The 22,289-nt window shown below is 32.6% G+C and overlaps 1 protein-coding gene and 1 long non-coding RNA gene across 2 annotated transcripts; one reads left to right on the forward strand and one right to left on the reverse strand.

Annotated features, from left to right (window-relative positions):
• Nucleotides 1-13,681: 13,681 nt before the first annotated feature.
• LOC116413006 (uncharacterized) lies at nucleotides 13,682-16,839 on the reverse strand. Its single transcript, XR_004223955.2, has 3 exons — nucleotides 16,646-16,839; nucleotides 14,914-14,984; nucleotides 13,682-13,982 (listed from the first exon to the last, which is right to left on the reverse strand). It is a non-coding gene; the product is annotated as an uncharacterized LOC116413006 (long non-coding RNA).
• A 1,957-nt stretch (nucleotides 16,840-18,796) lies between these two features.
• Nucleotides 18,797-22,122, forward strand: LOC113510756 (soluble calcium-activated nucleotidase 1). Its single transcript, XM_026894295.3, has 4 exons — nucleotides 18,797-19,693; nucleotides 20,157-20,366; nucleotides 20,882-21,115; nucleotides 21,831-22,122. The coding sequence occupies exons 1-4, from the start codon at nucleotides 19,154-19,156 to the stop codon at nucleotides 22,032-22,034; spliced, it is 1,188 nt and encodes a 395-aa protein (XP_026750096.1). The 5' UTR covers nucleotides 18,797-19,153; the 3' UTR covers nucleotides 22,035-22,122.
• The last annotated feature ends 167 nt before the right edge of the window (nucleotides 22,123-22,289 follow it).

Consider the following 22,289-nt stretch of genomic DNA (forward strand, 5'->3'; position numbering starts at 1 on the left):
GATTGTTTATTTACATTTATTACTTCAACGATAACTTTGTTATCGCTTTGTTACTTGGATTTATTCATATGAAATATTATATCCATTTAAGTATAAATATAATTATTATTCTTGACTGTACAATAAAATTATTTAATTATACAAAGAAATATCTGTTGGAAATAGGCCCAAATGTTTTGATGATGATGCTCGTTTTTATAATTATGGTTTCCTAGCTTCAAAACTGATAATTTGTTTGTTAAATATATATTACTATTAATCTTTTTCTGTTTTCTTACTTCCTGTTATTATATTTTTAATCAGTTTAAAAATATAAAAGTTATTAATTCTATAATTTTTTTAATGTCTTTATATTTTCTAATTTGGAATTATGATTATTTTGCTATGGTTTTTGTCCATTTTTTCTACAAACAAAATCTTAAAATTTTGATAGATCAAACATGTATAAAAAATATGTGAAAATAAACTAAAATTATAAATATTTTATATTTAAGTTTTTCTAATTAAAACTCCTATACACTAAACTAAACTGGCTAAACATTTCAATTATATTTCTAAGATCAAACTAAAAATCTGGTGTAAGTTATATATTTTATTAAAAATTTGTGAGACATCTAAACATGCAGCTACAATTTATCACAGTGTTATTAAAATACGATTTGGTACTAAGATACTTCGTTGATTCAGCGAAATTATACAAAACCTACTTTTTGATCACTTGTATAAAAATTGTAACATCATTGTTTTATGCTATAGCATAAAGTTCTCTGCAGGTAGGTACATAAAATTAAATTTTTTTTTGCAATATGCCTAATTAAATTGTAGTGTAACAGTAAAATATATCTTACGCCTACCTAAGAACAATTAGCAAGCAACTAAGTAATGCAAACTAGTCTAATTACTCTGTATGAGACTTTTCAAGAAATATGATTCATTTTATCTATGTCAATAGATGCGTTTCATTTTAACGGAAAACTTTTATTCTTATTATGTACAGTATTTTTTTATACAACTTAGAATGGCAAATAAGCTGACGGCTCACCTGATGGAAAGTGGTAACCGTCGCCTATAGACATGAGCGGTACCATGGACATAACAGAGTATACTGTTTCGCCCATGATACCCCTCATGCGTTGCCATTCCTCAGGTATTATTCCTCTGTACCCTGTAAATTCACATCATATCCCACCCTTCAAACCGAAACACAGCCATGCAAACACATCTGCTTCACGGTAGAAACACGAATGGGACAGAGGTACCCAAGCAATCGACTTTTGTACAATCCAATAGATATTCATTATATGTATAATTTATTGACTTATAAATTCATAATCTTTCATTTTAACTGACTTCAAAAAAAGAAGTAGTTTTATATCCAACGATTTCTACGTCAGTTGTGGGACTGATTACGAAAAATATTTTTTTCTATTGAAAATTCGATTATTTTTTTTTTAATGAAAAATTCGAGTAAAAATGTAAGCTTGCGAAATCTTTGCATTAAGATATAATTGAACTTATTGTACGAATACGATACGAATAAAAAATATCTTGTTATAATTTTTTTATAATAATACATAGGCTGTTTTTATACCTATCGGTCAATTAATATGTAGCAATTTCACGGACGATGTCACGGATAATAACTAGTATACTTTTTTAAATGACTAGCGACCAACTCCGGCTTTCCACGGGAGAACAAATATGCTTACATTTTTTGCATTATTGCCTTGTTTCGTCGAGTATGCTTTAAACGGATACAGTAAGCTATCCTTAAAATATAGACATATTCCACCAGGGACCTATAAATTTTTTGTAGACCTATGAAAGAAAAACAATCCTACGATACATTGTTTTATCTCAAACGAATTAGGCAACGTTTTTTATTACAATTTACAGACGGCTACTAGGACGCCGACTCTATCAATGATCGAGACGTCCAGCACCCACAAGAGGTAAATAGTGAGTGCAGAAAACCAATGATGCTAGACGTCATAATGTAGCTGAAATAATCTTCATATCGTCATAATCGTAGAATACTGACGGATCTTTATATGTAATATTTGACAGATCCGTCAGTATTCTACGACTATGACGATATCATTATTGCGCTTTTTGTTTAGGTCGCGCTTGCTTGTCCAGCAAGTAGTGTACGTCATTCAGCTGAAATAATGATGATGCACTTAATTGTCAAGAGAACATGAGCACCTACGAGGTTTTCTAGAAGCTGGCACCCGTAGATGGCTTAGTTTTTTCTTACATCTTCAACAACCGTTGTCATATATCAACTAATGAACCGCAACACCTTAAGTAATTAACACCTAATATACCTACCATGAAGGAAAGGGATTGTTAATGATGGAGACTGAAAATCCCATTGTTAGCAATATACCCAACCAGGTCGACCGCCTCGCGGTTTCCCCTGGAAACTTTCATGGTTAATTCCTGATGAATTCATCATGATGGGCTAACTGGCCTGTTTTCATTCTCATCTATCCCCCTTCACTGGTGTTCCGCCAGCGTATCCCGTTAGCGCAGGCGGGGTTACCATACCATATACCTACCATACGAATCACTCTTGATAAATGTATACACCATGAAAATCCGTTCAGTAGTTTTTGTGATCATCGCAAACAAACAGACAAACATTCGCCACGGTAGACTTTGTTTTATAATATGTAAATGACATTATGTAGACAAGGAAACTGCGAGCATTGGAATGAAGCGATGTATTAAACCGCTAGACCATAGAGGTCGTCAAAATATGAAATTTATGAATATAGCTGTTAATTTTTTTTTTTTATTTTAATTCAACATGCATATAGCCATAAATCTACACAGTTTATCGTAACAATTATGACACTTTGATAAATTACCAAACCGCCAACGGTGTTGGTATGAGAAGACACTGACAAATATTTTAATTAATTGATTACCTACCCATATGAAGCTCGAATACAAATAGGCGTAGCTGTAAGGAGTCTGGTTGATAAAACTTGGTTTTTTTTTCTTATTGATAGAATAAATTGGAATCCCGTTATCTCTGACGATTTATCAGAAATTTTGTACGTAAGTCGTTTACATGGGTACATCTGTACCAATCGTTTTTCCTAGAGATTACAGTGTGAGGTTTTTCAAAAAGGGTATATGAAGGTTTCTTCAGAAAATAGGTCTATAAAGGTAAACTTTAGAAAAATATTGAAAAAGACAAAACACACAGCGCATAAATTACAATTATTTTGCACGTCTTAAGTAAAATGATAGATAATAAATAAAGCAAATTTTATTATATAAAAATCCTGTATCATGTATGTCTGTTCCCATTAATCTCCGAAATCACTCAGTTTGGAGTGAATTTTTTTTAAATATATATTGTTTGTTTCAACTTGAGAGATGGGAGAGTATATACGCCGATAAGAAATAAAAAAATAAAATTAAATATTTTAAGTAACACCTGAGCTTATGACCTTACAACAGTTAAACAGATCTTCATAAAATATAGTTAAGAACCATCTCGATCGCGTTAGCTTTCAAACAAAAAAACAAGTCGCATCATATTTGATCCATTCATACTTTATAACTTATAACAGATCTCTTTCGGATCGAAGGTTCAAAAATAGACCTAGTAGATAAGAGTAGAGGACAAGACAGCATTTGCCGGGTCAGCTAGTTACGTTCGAACTAAAATAATGAGTAAGGGGGAAGAAATTGTTAGAAATTAGTTCTAACAGTCCTATTGCTAGCAATATCAATATCAATATTAGGTAGTCCACCACGCTATTACACCTGGAAAACATCGTGATTAATTCTCGTTGAATTCGTCACAATAAGCCAACTGACTTCCTTTCATACTATATGCATATAATAGATTGTCCACAAATGCTTCAATTGTTTAACTTTCCTGTTCCCTCTAGAATACCTCAGAAACAGATAACATCTTTATGTCCTCTGTTAAGAAAAACAGTGTTAGGAACCAACTCGCCTGTACCCAGATTATGTAGGATTCTGAATGCTCACAGCGATCAAATTGACATCAATTTTGGATCCATCAACAGCAGATATAACTTATTGAGAAAAATCTTAGACATAAGTTCTTAATCTACTTATTATTCAGATATTGTTATTGTCATTGTTAATAATTATTAAATATTATAATAATGCATGTGGTGTTTGACTTTTACATCAGACAAAATTATTTTTTGTGTTATTGATTAAGTAAGTAAAATGTAAAAGTTGTAGGTGAACCTTATTAAATAAATAAATTAAAAAAAAATACTTATCATCACACATTGGTATCTCACCAGCGAATGTTGATAGCGCAGGCGAGGTTACCATTCAATTGTTGTTGTTATATTAGCCGTTAATTGTCTACTGCTAAACAAAGCCGCCTTCATAAGGAGGAGTTTTACCAGTAGTTGCCACGCTTGATAGGCGGGTTGGCAACCGCAGTTTGGATATTGGTGATGTTTTAAGAGGAACGCTGCTGCCCATTCCTCCACCAAAAGCTCCCTTAGTCGTCTCTTCCGACACCCATGTGAAAGGAAGGGGTGTCCATTTCTGTGCCGAGATTTACACGACTATTATGTAATATTCGATTATCACCCATTAAAAAATTTTTAAATGGTAATGACTTTTTTTTTTTGTTTAAAAATGAATATACTCGAAAATACCTATTTTAAAAATTCTTTCACATATAGAAAGCTACATTATCAGCCAATAACATGGACTGTATTTTATTTTCTTTGCACGTAAGAAGCTGGGGTGAGTCGCTAGTTATAAAATAAAATACATCAGTTTTATAGCAACTATTAAACCAAAAGATAACAAGCTATCCGGAACAGATTACGTATGTGTACCTGCGAGCGTGCGCTCCGTTGAGATGATCAATGAACTCGCGTTACGGAACTACTTTGTTGCATAATTACTGAATTAACTAGCCGTTTAGCCATAACTTGGCAATTAGATTTATTGCTCTGTGTCCCTCTTCTGAAGGTATTTTTATACTAAATAGCAATACAAGAGCTAGAATACAGAACCAAGATTTTCTTTTTTTTGTATGATACTTAGAATAATAAACAAGCTGACCGCTGACAGTAAAGGTCATACATACATACGTAAGTACATACATGGCTCATACAGTGCTATTCCATAATATTATGGTGCTTTTTTTAATATTGAAGGGTCCCGTTATTGACCACGATCTCACCTGATAGAGAGCGATGATATGGTCTAAGATGGGACTTGAGGACCTTCGAATAGCCCATACACATATTACATTTATCTTAAATTAATGCAGATTATATTTGGATGGAAAAGCATAAGCAGGAAAGAGTTCCACTTCTTGGTCTTACACATTGTGAAGGATAAATGATATGTCTACGAAGTAAGGGTAGAAGCTTTCGCCCCGTTTAGTCATCCGATGCCGAAATAGTAAAGGAAAAATTAGGTCATGCGATAGATGTTATGCTTCCATACTGTGATCAATTTATACTGAAAGTACAATGAAAAATTGAAGCACGCAGAAAGAAAGAATACAGAATTGAGAAATAATGCTCTCATTATACGTCTCATTAGCTACCTATTAATATATGTTTACCAGAGATTGTATAAAAGTCCTTTGCTTGGGCACCTCTGTCTCATTCGTGTTTCTACCGTGAAGCAGTTGTGTTTGCATGGCTGTGTTTCCGTTTGAAGGGTGGGATATGGCGTGAATTTACAGGGTACAGAGGAATAACACCTGAGTCCTCAGGAATGGCAACATATGGGAGTATCAGGGACGAAACAATATACTCTGTTATGTCCTTGGTACTGATCATGTCTATAAACGACGATTACCACTTTCCATCAGATGGGCCGTCAACTTGTTTGCTATTCTAAGTTACATAAAAAATGTATATTAATACGAGACCTAAAGCGGATATAATTCCAATTCATTGCAAAAGGAAGTAGCTACCTATAAAAAAATTCTTAAAAATTGCATCGTTCATGAATATTTGTCACCCTTTATAAATAATGACTATGTTAACATGCAGTGAACTCATTTTGTTTCTCTAGGCAACGCCTTGGCGCTAGGCCTCCATAATTTCACCTTTCAAACTGAATTACAAGTGGACACAGCTGCTTGGCAACAGAAACGCACCGAGGACTTGTTTAAAGCCTCTTGGGATCAAATAAATATCTTAGATGACAAGCAACACTTAAAATACTATCGAGGTAAATCTTTGACGAGGTTAAATGATAATGTGCCTACTCTATATATTGACTATTCAGGGAAAATTCATAAAATGTCTCATAGCTTTTTATTAGTTATAAGTTATTTATTTTTAGTGGGTTTGCCTTCGTGAATGAGTATATGAAATATCCTACGTGTTAAGTTAGGATATAACCTACTTGTGTGTCAAATTTCATTAAAATTCGTTAAACCATTTAAGTGTGATTGAATAACAAACATAAATATATAAACGTCCAAACATTATAAACTTTCACATGTATGATATTAGTAAGATTTTCTTACCGAATTCCTGTTACATTTCTTCCAATAATAACTATTGTTATTTAATAAGTAAATATTTCAATAACTTTTAATATCGAAATGAAAAATGTATTAAAAATATGTAATTAACATTTAAAATACATTAATATAAATAACTACTTCCAATAATATTGTCGTGCTTATTATATAAAGGAAATTTAATAAGACTTGAAAGGTGAATGCACATAAATTAAATCTTGTCTCACCCATGCCAGTTTTGAACAAAATAAATCAATTATCACGCTTTCATTGTTATATTGCTTGCCGTGACAAATTCACTACAAAATTATCACTTTTATTATTGTTTTTGCTTTAAATTAGTTTATTTTCATTAGAATGAACAATTTAATAAGTATTCACAGAACTATAATTAATTAAGATAGTCAAATATTGTTTTTTTTATTGTCCAAGTCTATTTCTGTCCTAGATTAGAGTTTAAAGTGTATTAAAAGAATCAAAAATTTTGGTACCTAATGGAATTCTGCTGTCACTTATGATTTTCTCTATACTTATAAGTACTATAATAGCTTGTTGGTTGCACGATAAATAGAAGAACAAAAACTAGTTATTTCTAGCACAACATAATGACTATGTAACTGTATGATGTTATTTTATTATCTATGTACTATACACGATGTGTGGTCCCAACAAAAATGGGCCAGCCCTTCCTTTCTTATAGACATCTAAAGAAAATTAACGCTCGAAGGATGGGCTGTAGCGTCCCTCTTTAAACATCACCAAAGCCTGACTGCGATTGCCAATACACCTGCCAAACATAGCAACTACTGGCAAACCCCCAATAGGGCGAAGCCCATGTTCAGCAGTGGACAGTTAACGGCTGATATGATAATGATATGATGATTTGTAGATAAAAATTCTAATGTGACTTTATTTGTATTGTATTATTTCTGTTAACTTCATTAAATATTGTTTCAACTTCTTTGCATATATGTATGTATATTTAACATAATTAATTTAAATTTATTAATTTAATTGAGTTATTAAATAGGTAACAAGTATTTTGGATTGACATTCCTATAATACGTTGTCGATAAACGATGTTTTTTATATTGTCAGCTACGTACTATATCTATATACCTATGAAATAACTGTTTTAAACATAATCATGAAAACTGGTCTTCCATAATACGTTTATATGACTAAATTATACAAAAAAAGAAATATAAATATTGTGACAAAAATTTAAAAAGTACCGATAGATATCCATAGCAGAGCGTAGTTTCGATCTATGGACCTCTGGGTTACGGGCCCAGCACGCTTCCGCTGCGCCACTCTGCTCGTGTCAAATCTAGTAAAAAATTTTTGTACTCAGTGCGCATTTTATCTCATTTTCAAATAATTATCTTCTACCCAAGACTTGGTCTATCCACATGGTATATCAACAGAACGGGATAAAAACTATCTTATCTTTCAAGTTGGAACCAATGGATTTGTGCAGGAAGATTTCGAAGATTAGCGTGTACAGCCATAGTGACATGAATATTTTTTTTTTATTTAAAGGGAGATAAATAGCTTTTAAATCATTGTTAAATCACATGAACCTGTCTACTTATATTAAAAAAGTAAATATATATACTCATAATAAAAGTTTTATTAATTATTATATTCCTCAAGTTACAAGACGGCTATAACTATTTCTTTCGTTTATAATTATATGTATATTAAAAATGTTCTATAATAAATTATGTATAATATATTATATTGATAAAATTATTTATTTATTATTTATAAAAAAAGGTGTTTCAATTTTGACTATACAAAATTAGACAATTATAAAATGAGAACATCGGGACACGAAACTAAATAATTTCGATTAAAAAGCTTTTATCACATTTCAGTTCATAATTAGGAGAGACATTACATAATATAAAAAAAAAAACACGGTTCTTTTAATAGTGGAGTGCCCATTCTTATTATGAAACATAGTTTAAAAAATAAAAGCAATTCAGACAATGTAGTCTTTGAATTGAACATATTATTATTAGGTATATACTTTTATCGTTCTAGACAAATTTATATTAATCGAGAAACTAAATTTATATTGAAGTTACAATAAACGAATAAAAGAATAACACAAAAATTAAAAAGTAATATAACGAAGACAATTACAATTTCCATTTAGTTTTTATTACACGACAGTGTCGAAGTAGTTAAACAAGTATAATGACAAACACATAAATAGATTAACGTGATAAAAACAAAGTTATCACGTGATGAGAATTAACATCTCTAGTAATAAATGTAATTAAAACAATTCTTTATAAGAACCATTCACAACCTGTGTTGTTCCTCCTATAATATTTTATTAGGATTCCGTAGCCCAGCAGTATTATAATAGCAAAGTACCAAAATGTCCTATTTTTTTAATGGATGATAATGAAACGGTAACCCCGCCTGCGTTAACGGTATACGCTGTCGGTGAACCAGTGAGGGATGATAAGTGACGATGAAAGCAGGTCAGTTAGCCCATCGTAAAGAATACACTTGGAATTTAGCACAATGGTTAACAGAGGGAACTACGTGGAGGTCGATTTGACAGGGCATGTTGTCCCCCCCCCACCCCTCCTATGTCTCATTTGTACGTCATTTTACACAATGCCGTGTAGTTGGTAGGCGATACAATAAATTATATTACGTTTCTATGTATTTATATTTATAAATCCTTTAGGGGATATGAAGAATAGTCATAATAAAATTAAACGACACAGAGAAATAACGGAACAAATCTACATATGCAATAAACTTAATATTCTGTCCTTATATATTCTGTCCTATATATATATATATATATATATATATATATATATATATATATATATATATATATATATATATATATATATAATACTTTCGCCGTGTGTGTCCCAGCATAGAATGGGTTTCGCGTGTGTGTTGTAAGAGGTGACTAAAGGAGGGCAAGGGATGGGCAGCAGCGTCCCTTTTAAAACACCCTGAAAGGCCTAACTTCGGTTGCTAACCCGCCTGCTAAACGTGATAAATACTAGCAAAACTCCCCTTATGGAGAAAGCTTATGTCCAATAGTGGACAGTTATCTTATCGCTAATCTCTTTGCGAATTTCATCCGTATATCATTACGCCAAGATGTTGTCTACATAATATATTTTATTATTGTTTGATTTTAGGGTTTTTTTTTATTATAGCAGACATATAACTACACCATTCTGAACAAACGCGAAGGCGACATGGTACATTGATTCAATCAACCGAAAAAACAATGTTTTACTCTCAACAGTTAGCTGTACTCCAGCTCTAAGTGCTTTTACACGCTATGTTTGGAGGATCCTATGTATAGAAATAATCAATTCTAGTAACTGTCACATCCAAAATTTATTTCCTAACCTTTCTACGCTTCATTTGAAGGTCTAAGTAGGCTGTCTAGATAGGTACGTATGCAGAACATGAAAAATTAAGCATTTCCCGTCACTAGTCTGGCGAGTTGAAAATGAAATTGAAATGCGGTTTTTCTTTATCAAACCTGTTTTAAGCTCATTACAAAATATCTCCAGTGTATCCGGTAGGGCAACATGCAAACTTATGTCTTTATAGTAGTTTTACCATATCTTGAGATTATACAGGATTTCCATTCTTCTTTTGAAAATTTAACACGTCGTAGATTTAAACCGTAGCTCAGATATACTTAAAAAGTATGAATGCATACTGGTGGGTATAGTAATACTTATGTAATACTTGTATACATACTTGTAGAACATGAAATAAGTATATTAGCAACTTCCAAAAGAACTCTGGGAATAATATGAGAGTAAAACCTGTGTATTACAAAATAATATGTTACTGTTGTTAATTTATTTAATTTTAGCACTATTCCAATTTCCATTTTCTTTACAGGGCAAATTACTGCTTATTACGAAACAAAATCTTTACGATTTTTTTTAACAAGACCAAACTTTCTATAAAACATGTCCCGACTATTCACAAACAATAAATGGTAACACTACACAGCCATCTTATAAGAAATCGCTATCTATGCGATAAAACGGAGGGATGCGCCACTGTGCATGACGACTTGTTGCCATTATACACGATCCGTTTGCAGCTATTGTTAATTATCACGTTGAAATCTCTATGGTTCGTTGATGGTAATTCTAGATAGGTTTTATTTATGGAATTGGGTACAGTACGTTATGTCCGCGTGGTGACGGGATAAGAATACCAAATAGAGATTTTGTACAGATGTCGTCAGCTTAGTTACCTTTGTCCTACTCGTATCTCTGCCGTTAGTTTGCTTGCATAGCTGTGTTTCGGTTCGAAGGTTAGTAAAATTTGATACGCATGCATAATATTCTTGTCCAAGGAAAGGGATTGTTAGTAATGAGGACTAGCGGTCCATTGCTAGCAATCTACCACGTTGACCTTCACACAGTCTCCCCTGAAGGCTATCGTAGTTAATTCTTGACGAATTCGTTACGATGGCGCAACTGACCTGCTTTCATCCTCACCTACCATCCCCCACTGTGGTAAGTGCAGGCAGAGTTACCATTTCACTATCATCCATTGAAAAAAACCCGCCAGTGCACACTGATAGCGCAGGCGGGATTACCATTACTTTATCATTCGTTAAAAAAATCTACCCCACCTACAAAAACATATAGGAACCTGATACAGTTTAATACTATCTGTATGATCATATATGAATGTGAAAGTGAGTTTGTTTACATTTATTATAGTTTAACCGCTCAACAAATCGTCATGAAATGTAATATATTTATACAAAGTATTTGAAATAGTATTTGACTTCCTGTTTTCAAAACCAGTGGAAAAGCGAGTGTTAATAAAAAAACTATTAAAACGTAATATAAAAGTAATCAATACAAAAAAAAAAAAGAATTATTACGTTTTAGTACCCACCAATAAAATAACAAGTGAATTGCACAGAGATAAATAGAATAGCAATAGGCGTCAAAAAACACATGTGCTATCTAAAATAAATTATATAAACTTAAATACATGTGAGTACAGTGTAGAAAAAATAAAACTAGCGCCAGGTATCAATCACTGGTATATAAATAAAAGAGTCAACGCCATCAATCATTGATGATCGAATTTGCGAGTCACGACCGCTGTCTTGGAATTACACATCCGTTGATCAGTTTATCTTTTGTTTGCCACTCATTGAGACTTCACTTTCGTTCTCCATTAGTTCTATTGCAATTTTATTGACGCTTTTCAATTTGTTTTCGAGGGGTATTAAGTTATTACAAAGCGGGATTGCCCGCAAAAACATAGTTAATTCAATCGTGAAAAAATTAATTACACGACCATAAAGTTTCTAGTATAAACAGAGGTTTCTAGATAAGAGAGGACAGTATAAACAGGATAATAAGGACAATAAACTATTATCACCGTTAGCTCTTCTAAAAAAAATTTATATATTTTCGCAACACATAGGTTACGGATGTTTTTCTCTATAGATGTGGTTTTTTTAATGTTTGAAAATGGAATGGCAACTTCGGTATACGCTGACGGAGCACCAGTGAAAGCTGATAGTTAAGGATGAAGGCAGGTCAGTTAGCCCGTCGTGAAAAATTCTACAAGAATTAACCACGACGATTTCAAGGGGGATCCACGTGAAGATAGACTTATTAGGGTATTTGCTAGCAATGGGGCTGTTACAATCCATTACTAACAACCCTTTTTCCCCTATAGATGTGGGTTCAAAAATAGGCACCCCTCGGAGGCCTTATCTTACGCGGCAATACCGAGCTTTAAAAAAACGTTATCCTATAAATCTTTATAAGGCTAACAAAGCAATGAAAACTTTCTAAGTGTTTCAAGTATTCGTGGGTGAGGGCAATCACTTTCAGGTGGAACGTCAGTTCGTTTGTTCTCTAGCAATAGAAAAAAAATATTGAGGGCTAAGGTATTTCTTGCCGTAATTTCACTATCATATCCTAGAAGATATGATAAAACATCGGTAATCAGAATTCAGTATTAGCACGTGCATACATTAGGATACTGGTCAAGACAGGACTAGTTAGTCCTGTCTTGACCTTGTTTGTCTTTGGGAATTAGATAGGTAAAGAAATTCATACGTAATTCCTTTTTTATTTCTTTCTTTATTCTTTATTGTACACAAAACATACTGTTAATCACAATTCAGTATAAACATAATGTACAAAGGCGAGCTTATCTCTAATAAGAGATTTCTTCCAGCAAAACCTTTCCATGTTAATTGTGTTATTTTAAAAATAAAAATAGGCAGTCATACGATCTGCATATATTGTATCCTTTTGGCGTACACAGTAGATACATAAGTTAGACATGACTAGCACTGACTGGGTCCCAACCCAGAATAGTACAATGAAATAGTCATCTCAAATATAAAAGATGTGTTTATCTTAATCCTCTAAAGTATCATCGTCATCATATCAGCCTTTAACTGTCCACTGCTGGACTTATAAGCCTCCCCCTTGAAGGGTTTTGCCAATAGTTGCCACGCTAGGCAGGTTGGCAATTGCTATTAGGCTTTGGCGATGTTTTAAGAGAAACGCTGCTGCCCATCCCTCGCCCTCCCTTAGTCGCTTCTTACAACAACCACGGGGAAAAAGGGATATTCTATGCTGGGAGCACAGGGCTAGCTCTCTCTCTCTCTTTCTCTGAAGAATAATGATATAATATCATTAATAATATGTATCTACCCCACACGTGGGAATTGGGATGTCATGCAGTACAGAATATACTATATTAATATAATGTAGAGGAAAGATTTGTTTGATTGTTTATACCATTATAGTTTGTTTATCCATATGTTTATATGGATAAACAAACTATAATGGTATAAACAAACAAACAAATCTCAAAAGCTACTTAACCAATTTGAAAAAATCTTTCATCTATAGAAAACACATTATCAGCGAGTAACAAGGGCTATATATCATTTTCTCAAAATTCTATCTACGCGTGTAAAGTCGGGCCGAATCGCTAGTATTTTATAATTAGCATGTCTATGGGAGACAGTATCTGTGAGTTATCAGACTGTTTGCGGAACCTAATTTCTTAAAAAAATCAATAAATACCTATAAATATCTGTGAACTAAAAAGTCATTAAAGAAACAATTTTTTTTTTATATTGTTATAATTATCACACTAAATTCTAAAATTAATATATATAAATACCATAAATATATTAAATGCAACACAAAAATACAGAATGTTTAAAAAGATTTCATTATATAGGTATAAAACTAAATTTTAATATTATTAAGGCACGAACATACCGAACTTGAGTTTGGTGTTAGTAATTAAGGAATAGGCAAAATAGTAACATACAGCTATAGTGACTATACAGCTCATTAATCGACAAAACCAAATGCAGCCGAGGTCGTAACACACTGGCCGTTGGTAAGGCTCTGGAATTTGTGGTATCGGCTTTTTCCTGGCATATTGATGAAGACTGAAATATAAATAGACTAATAATAGCTTATATATTATATAATATATTATTAAAATATGAAAATTCTATTCCAATAATAAGGTGTGGTTTTTTTTTTATTTAAGTGACTCCCCTTGCGGAGCGCGCATTTTCCCGGATATTAATTTCCAAATTGTATACCTGATTCTTTTAATTATTTAGCAGTATTTTTCATTTATCCTTTTCATCCATTTTTTTTTTCAATTCAATACAGTATGGTTAAAAAATTTCGAAGCGAGCGAGATTTGAAAAGAGTAAAAAAACATCCATCCATCCAGTTCGGGGGCCGACCACATACTCATTTGTTGCAGTATCCGGCCGTTCATTTACCTTCCTAATTCTCAAATATTGCATCTAAACTGCGGCCACCATGTACTCTCTTGTATAGGGCATCCAATAGCGAGCCTGTATCCAATAGCGAGGACGGGATGCCTTAAATACTGTACCGCAAACCATAAAAAAAAAACATGGATAGACCATCGCACATATATTTTCGTATTTATAATACGAGTATTATTATAATAGGATACTTTATGTTATCATAAATAAGTATAGTAATTAAAAATTTTATTTCACAATTTTGTCTCATTTTTTATATTTATTTTCAACTAACTTTTACCCGCGACTTCATCCATGCGACCTGAAAAATATTTACCCAGAATATAATGTTTCTCTATCCTACATAGTTTGTATCACTTTAATAACAGGAAGGATATTAATATAGTATTATATTATCTGTGGTAAGAATTAATTGTATCTACAACTTTATTCGTATAACCAAGACAGAAACGAAAACGAAATCAAATAACTCAAAACTTTTAAAAAATTTAGCTAGACTAATGAACCTCGATTCTTTTTTATATATCATATATTTATATACCTATAGAAGCAGAATAGACGATTTGTTACTTACAATATTATTTGTTTTTTCCTATCCAAATCATTCATTAATTCTGAATCAACCAAGTGCCATCAGCCATGTACCTATAAATAAACGACAATCAAGATATTAAAAATATTGTATGTTTAAATATTTTTAAGAATTAGATATGAAAAAAATGGATTTGTTGGTAACAGCTGTCCACGAACCGAACTACACATGTATAGAAACATGCGTATTTTTATGCAAGTTAAAATTGCAAACTAGCTACCATAATAGAAATTGACATAGCACCATCGATATCACAGAACTCATTGGTGTCCATAGTACTCCTCACGTGTCACCATCTCTGTCTCTTATATTATGTATTTTTATGGATTAATGAATAATACCAACCATATTAATGGTGTACAATGACGGAATGCTAGTAAAAGATAAAACGATGAGGACGAATAAGCGTCTTGGTTCTTCAGCTTAATTGTACTTTCATACCTTGTAAATTTACTGCTGTAAAGAATCAAATCGGTCGTTTGGTCCCGGCATAGAATACCAACCCCTTCCTTTCCCGTGGGTGTCGTAAGAATCAACTAAGGAAGCGCGAGGGACTGCAGTTGTCAATCCGCCTGTAAAGCGTAGCAACTACTGACAGAACCCCCCAAGGGGAGACTTATGTTAAGCAATAGACAATTATTAAAGGCTGATATGAAGATGATGATAAAAGCATTAAATAAAAAATATCGATCCCCAGTAGAGAAGAATGGTTCTCGAGTGGCTACGCCCTGTATTATTATATTATTATTAAAAGAGAGGCTTTTTCAGGCTTGTGACACTACGACCTTTTCATGATCTTTTCTGCTCGCCCTTTTTTTAAAGTTCGCTGCAAATTTCTATATGTTTTTGTAGCGATATTTTTTATTTCCCCAGGATATAAAGTGTGTTTTCCAAAGATATATATCGTTTATGTATTTATGGGCTACAGCCACAAATTAAGTGCTACGCCGTGTAATTAAATGCAGTGTAGGAAAACGACAAGGTTAAAAATGCTGCAAGGTAGTCAATGATGTAGATAGGGGGAGAGGAGATTGTTAGTAATTAGGATTATATACTATAAATATATCCTATCCTATATATGCATATGTCGACCACTACGTGGTTCCCCCGGGAAACCATCGTGATGGTTTATTGTTGTGATCCTAATCAAACATCCCTCACTAGTGCCTAACCCGCGTATACGCTTTGCTCAGGCGAGGTTACCACTCCACTATTATCCATTAAAAAAAAATGGTGTCGATAGTTCAGAATCGTTCTTTGCAGAAATGTATGAGGGTAGTGGCACTGAATTTTTTTTAATCATTATTATTTATTTCGCTAATAAACCAAAATTAAATATTTTCATTTTATAAACTATACAAATACCCTTTTAATAAATCGTGATGGCTATGTTATTAAACAAATATACTAAATAAATTACTATAATTTCAAGCTACGTTTACATAGATATACCAAATAATTTAATTTAAGTTTCTAATACGATCAAAATAGAATTATAATTTCGCCTACACTAGGTTTCAGTAAGTAATTAGAGGTGAAGATAAAGTTAAGCCAGTTAACCAATCGTGATAAATTTACCAGTCATTTTATTAGTACAATAAAGTATTTAATAAAATAAATAAATATAGATTCTATTATTAATAAAGAATCTAATCTATTTTGTGCCTTCTGACAAAGACAACTGAAGAAATAAATTGTAAAAAATTCGACTCACTTTTTCCTCATGTCGTATCGGAGATTGTAGGAAATGTAATTCAAATTGGCTAAATACAAAATGAAGCAGAAAAAAACGATCAATATTACAGCAAATGCGACAAATTCTATATACCATAAGATGTTTGTGAATACCCCATGCATCTTGTGCAAAAAATACTATACTAGCTACTATGGCACTGTCAATGTTTGATTAAAAAGCTATCGACTGTGAATGAACTATAAGAAGCCTAAATCTTGTCAAGTAAATGAGCGAATAATTACTAAGTTTTTAAATGGAAATCTATGTGACTATACTTCGTAGTGCACATAGATTGAAGATATTACATGCTGTTTCTACGGTACCTACTCCACAATAATTCCATGTCAAAACAAATGATAAGTATAGTCAAATTCAATATTGTTACTACATAGATTAAGGACGGTACTTTCTATGTTCTATTAGTTTTCTAATTTATATCTAATTTAGTTCTATATATATTAAAAATTCACATACTATTATATTTCCCGTCTCCCGGCATAGAATAGACCACCCCTTCCTTTCCCGTGAGTGTCGTAAGAGGTGACTAAGGGAGGGCGAGGGTTGGGCAGCAGCGTCTCTCTTAAAACATCTCCAAAGCCTAACAGTTGCCAATCCGCTTGCCTAACGTGGCAACTACTGGCAAAACTTTCCTAGCTTAGGTTGATGGATATGTTGTTAAGAACACTGAGCGCTGATTCCAGGACAGATATTATGGGAGCCTACGAATATAACGAAACCCATATATGAGGATAGTCCTCGTGAAAAATTAACAGTTTTGCTTTTTTCTGCCGTAATTAGGTTACATGACTTATGAAGTCATGCAACCTAATTACAGCAGAAACAGACCGCTTATAATAACGTATTTCATGCTGATCTTCTGTAATATGTACTGTGAAGCAATAAATAAATAATAATAAAAAAGTATTACGAATTGGACACAGGTATGACAAATGAAAGCATTGAGAACTATTCCAGCATCTTTGATCTATTCATACCAGGAAAGTCTACCAACTACTATTGACTAACACTCTACTATGCGAACTTCCGATAAACAAAACATTTGTAGTTATGTATATACCTATTTTATCTCTCCATCTACTACGGCCTATGAACTTTGTACAAAATTGAATTACATAATCAACAAAATGGTTTAGTTTAATTTTATTTCAATTACATTTTTTGTACCTACAGGATGTCCGTTTCTGACGAGAGTAATCACTTTTAAATTTCTTCATTCAGTGAAAGTAAACGTGTATTTTTTTTTTATTTTGTATGTACGCAACACGACTTCACTTCTATCACCTAACTGCCGGCTATCGTATTGTGAAAATTCTCACAGCTAATCGTACTAACATAATATTAATATAAATTAATAACAAAGCGGAAGTTTGTTTGTTTAATTGTTTGAACGAGCTTATCTCTAAATCTACCAATCGCATTTGAAAAATATGTTTTACATCTGATAGCTCAATACTTGAGCAATGTTAAAGACTTCAGTATCAAGATACAACTACGGGCGATACTTGTAATGTAATTACTTAGGAAATTATGTATAGATATACAATTGAAACTGTTCAATTCTTTACTGTTAAGCCCTTATCAATCAATATAAACGTGCGCAACTAATCAATTAGCAGATTTCAATATTTTATAAAACATCATATCCAAAAAGGAGCTGCACCAATTGAAAAGAAATTCTTTCTGCTTTCCAATTCAGCTATACATAAACATCAAGTAAAATGTCGGTGGTAATTATTATCATTCGCAGTTATGGACAGAACGACCTCGCCTGTGTAGGGTATCTCCGTTATCATTACTAAGGTAACAGATACCTACTATTTTTAATAAGAATTTCTTATCAATCGATTTTCTAAGTGACTAAACACTGCAATAATTAAGTAAATTAAGCTAGTAATGAAAGCTCTTAGTAAAAAATTCAAAAAATAAGTGTTTATTAATTATTTTTATTCACTTTTAGTATTTTTCTTACATTATATTATTTGTAGTATTTTAATGTTTAATTAACAAAATTCATACGTGTAAATACTTGGTATCAAAACTAAACGCAATCTCCGGTGTTGTCAATATGACAATGTCGCAGCAGTATCTATGTCACAATGACATTGTCATTGTCATATGTGTGTTGTGTTGACGTGACGTCCGTTTCGTTTCGTTGTCTTCTTAAGTCATCCTTTTTACTAACTGAAATAGGAATTAATATTTCTAAGGTTTACGTTCAAAATGCCCCTTAGTCTTTCTCCTAAATCATCATACAAGATACCTGTTTCACAAAGTTTTTCTAAATTGATTCCGGACTCCTGTAACTCATAGAAAATAGTGTATTCTTGTCAATTGTGAGCGTCTTTATTATAGAGAATATTATTAATGAAATAACGCTGTTATAATTTTATGTGACTAGTCATTAATAATTATAAGTGATTATTATCAGTATAATTAATAATGAAATAGATAACTTTATTATTTATTATGTATGACATTTATGAATTTGAAGATAGAACTATGAGAGGATCGTTACGCGACTGGCGCAAGGCGCTTCGCACTCCTGCCACATACAGGGTAGGAAATACAGTAAGGATACAGCCCCCATTTGTGTTATTAATAATTTTAGTTGGTGTTTTTTTATTAATACTGTTTTATTATAATTGGTGGGCAAGCTCACAAGTGTATGTTCCGAATAAATGGGTAAGCACAATAAGAAAATACAATACTACATATCCACTCTCACCGCCGCGGATATCTGGGGATGTAGTGACCTTTCGAATTGGTATTGTAGCTGATTTAGACACTAATTCTAAAAGTGCAACAAAACCTAATACATACAATAGCTATCTAAAGAAAGGATACTTGAGCTACAATCATGTTAAAATGCTTGTAACCATAACTTGGGACCCACAGCCTCCTGTAATACTCTCATCTACATATTCTCACAAAGGACGTGGAATGGAGTTATCAGAGTTGATTATATTTGATGGGAGATTGCTTACATTTGATGACAGGTCTGGTATGGTAAGTTATATAAAAGTTTCTAATCTAGATTGTAACTATTTGTATTTCAATGATCATATTTACTATTTCAATTGTCTATGCTCTGTTATGTGACTTGGAACGGCGAACAAAATGAGCAGTTGCTTGATGTAAATTAGTCACTATCATCACTAATATTATATTGTGAAAGATCATTATCACTGTGTCAGCCTTTAACTATCCACTGCTGTTCATAGGCCTCGCCCTATTGAGGGCTTGCCAATAGTTGTCACACTTGGCAACCTAATTAGGTTTTGGTGATGTTTAATGGAGAAAGATATAAGCTACAATTTGTCTCAATCTATCTTCATACCTCGGTCATACCAATGTATATTGAGTTTTTTCTACTGGTGTATTGAGCTTCATTTCCTTAGTCACTGCTCTGTAATATTCCATCAGCACATGGATAACCCCATATATTTTATAATTGATTTTTAATTTTCAGGTGTTTGAAATAATACATAACAAAATAGTGCCATGGGTGATATTAGTGGATGGAAATGGCCGTGTTGAAAAAGGTTTTAAGTCAGAATGGGCTACTGTCAAAGATGAAATTCTATATGTGGGATCTATGGGTAAGGAGTGGACAACTGCAGGAGGGGACTTCCAGAGTTATGATCCTATGTGGGTCAAAGCCATTAATATGAATGGAGAGGTAAAGTTTTTAGATGTATAGTATTCTATAGTGGTTTATGCATATCCTGTTTCCATATGAGGATATAACTTTAAAAGGTTTTTAAACATAACATTGTAATGAGAACTTAGTATGCAAGTTTACTTTCTTTACATCATATAATCAATTTTATAACAATTCATTAAAATCCTGCTGTTTACTACATCCCTTTCTATAAAAGAAGGCCATCTTTGCTAATATTATTAATGTGAAATTGAGGTTGTTTGTAGCACCTTAACAGCTTAACCAATCACTATGAAATTTTGTATACATCTACTATATGGGATGGATAAGGCAATAAATAGGTTACTTTTTATCTCTGTCACTAAACATATCCTGATCACACATGAAGTTGCAGGTGAAAGCTAGTATTCTATAAAACTAGTATACAACCTTGGTGGTGTAGCGGTAAAATACAAGCACATCTTCCAGTGGTTGTGGGTTCAATTCCTGCACAACACAAATTTAACTTATATAAATATTTTATTACATTTCAGGTCCAGCATCTCAGCTGGGTGAACCAATATAAAGCTGTAAGGAGCTCTGTAGGCATCAAATGGCCGGGCTACATGATACATGAGTCTGGTGTATGGTCTGCTGTCACTCAGAAATGGCATTTTTTGCCTCGAAGATGTAGTCATGAATCCTACAATGAGACAAGAGATGAAGTGATGGGTTGCAACTACTTGATAACAGCTGATAGCAATTTTAAAAATATATTGGCAATAGAAGTGAGTACTTTTTGCTCAAGTTAAACAAGTGTTCACTTAAAGTGGTACTATGGAAAATTTTAAATACACTATCGACTATTAACGCGACGCGATTGCGGGTAAATAATATCGACATACCTGACCTTTAATGCCGACGTTGCAATCCTGTTGTGACTGTGTCATGCATGTGATCTATTCATTTCTATAGGTGACTGTTATCACTTTGAATCAGGTGGGCTGTCAGCTTGTTTGTTATTTTTAGTTGTATAAAAAAATCTGGTTTATACATACTATTTACCAGCAATTGTGTCCCGTTAAGTCCTGATGTATTTTAAATATGTGTCAACAACAGGAAAATTAAAAATGAACCATAGATTTTTTTTTATATATGTTTCTAAATTATTAATTTTGTACCTAAGCTGTATGCCCATTATTGTTTTAGTTTTATGAGTGAAATATGACTTGAAAATTCCTGGGTGTAAAGGTATAATATCAGAGTCCTCAAGATTGGTAGAAAAGGGATACAGATTTCCACATTTCACCAAATGTCTGAATAAAGTTTTCTCTATTAATTTCATCATAATCAGTTGTGTTTACCATATTTGTTTTCATTTTGATAGTGATATACTACTCATATAGCTATTAAATCACATACTATAAACATATAATTGACGTCAGAATCCTTAGAATTGGAAACGCATAAGTGTTACCATTAATAAATTATGTTATTTTTTAGATCACAAAACATCAACCAAAGCACGGCTTCTCATCATTCAAGTTTATTCCTGGATCTAATGATGAAGCAATTGTTGCTCTGAAGACCACAGAGTACGAAGGGAAAACGGCTACTTACATCACTGCATTTAAAACTGATGGAACGGTGCTATTGCACGATACATTAGTTGAAAACCTTAAGTATGAAGGAATAGAGTTTATTTGAGCGTGATAATAAAGATTATAAATCAATTACCATAAAAAAATATATATATATTAATGTAAATATGTAAAATATACTATGGTTTTGTTAATATTTTGTTTTATTGAAAGATAGCCTTTTCACAGTGGTAAGCAACATTTCTGTACTTGAATGAGATCCTCAGCTTTTCTTAAGAGTTATTTTAAGAAATATACTTTTCTAAATTAACTTATCTCTCTTAGACGTTGCAAACTATTTCTATCAGTACAATGGTTTCGA

This window comes from Galleria mellonella, unplaced genomic scaffold, assembly GCF_026898425.1.
Source record: "Galleria mellonella isolate WM207_F2 unplaced genomic scaffold, CSIRO_AGI_GalMel_v1 utg329, whole genome shotgun sequence".
NCBI classification, from domain to species: domain Eukaryota; kingdom Metazoa; phylum Arthropoda; class Insecta; order Lepidoptera; family Pyralidae; genus Galleria; species Galleria mellonella.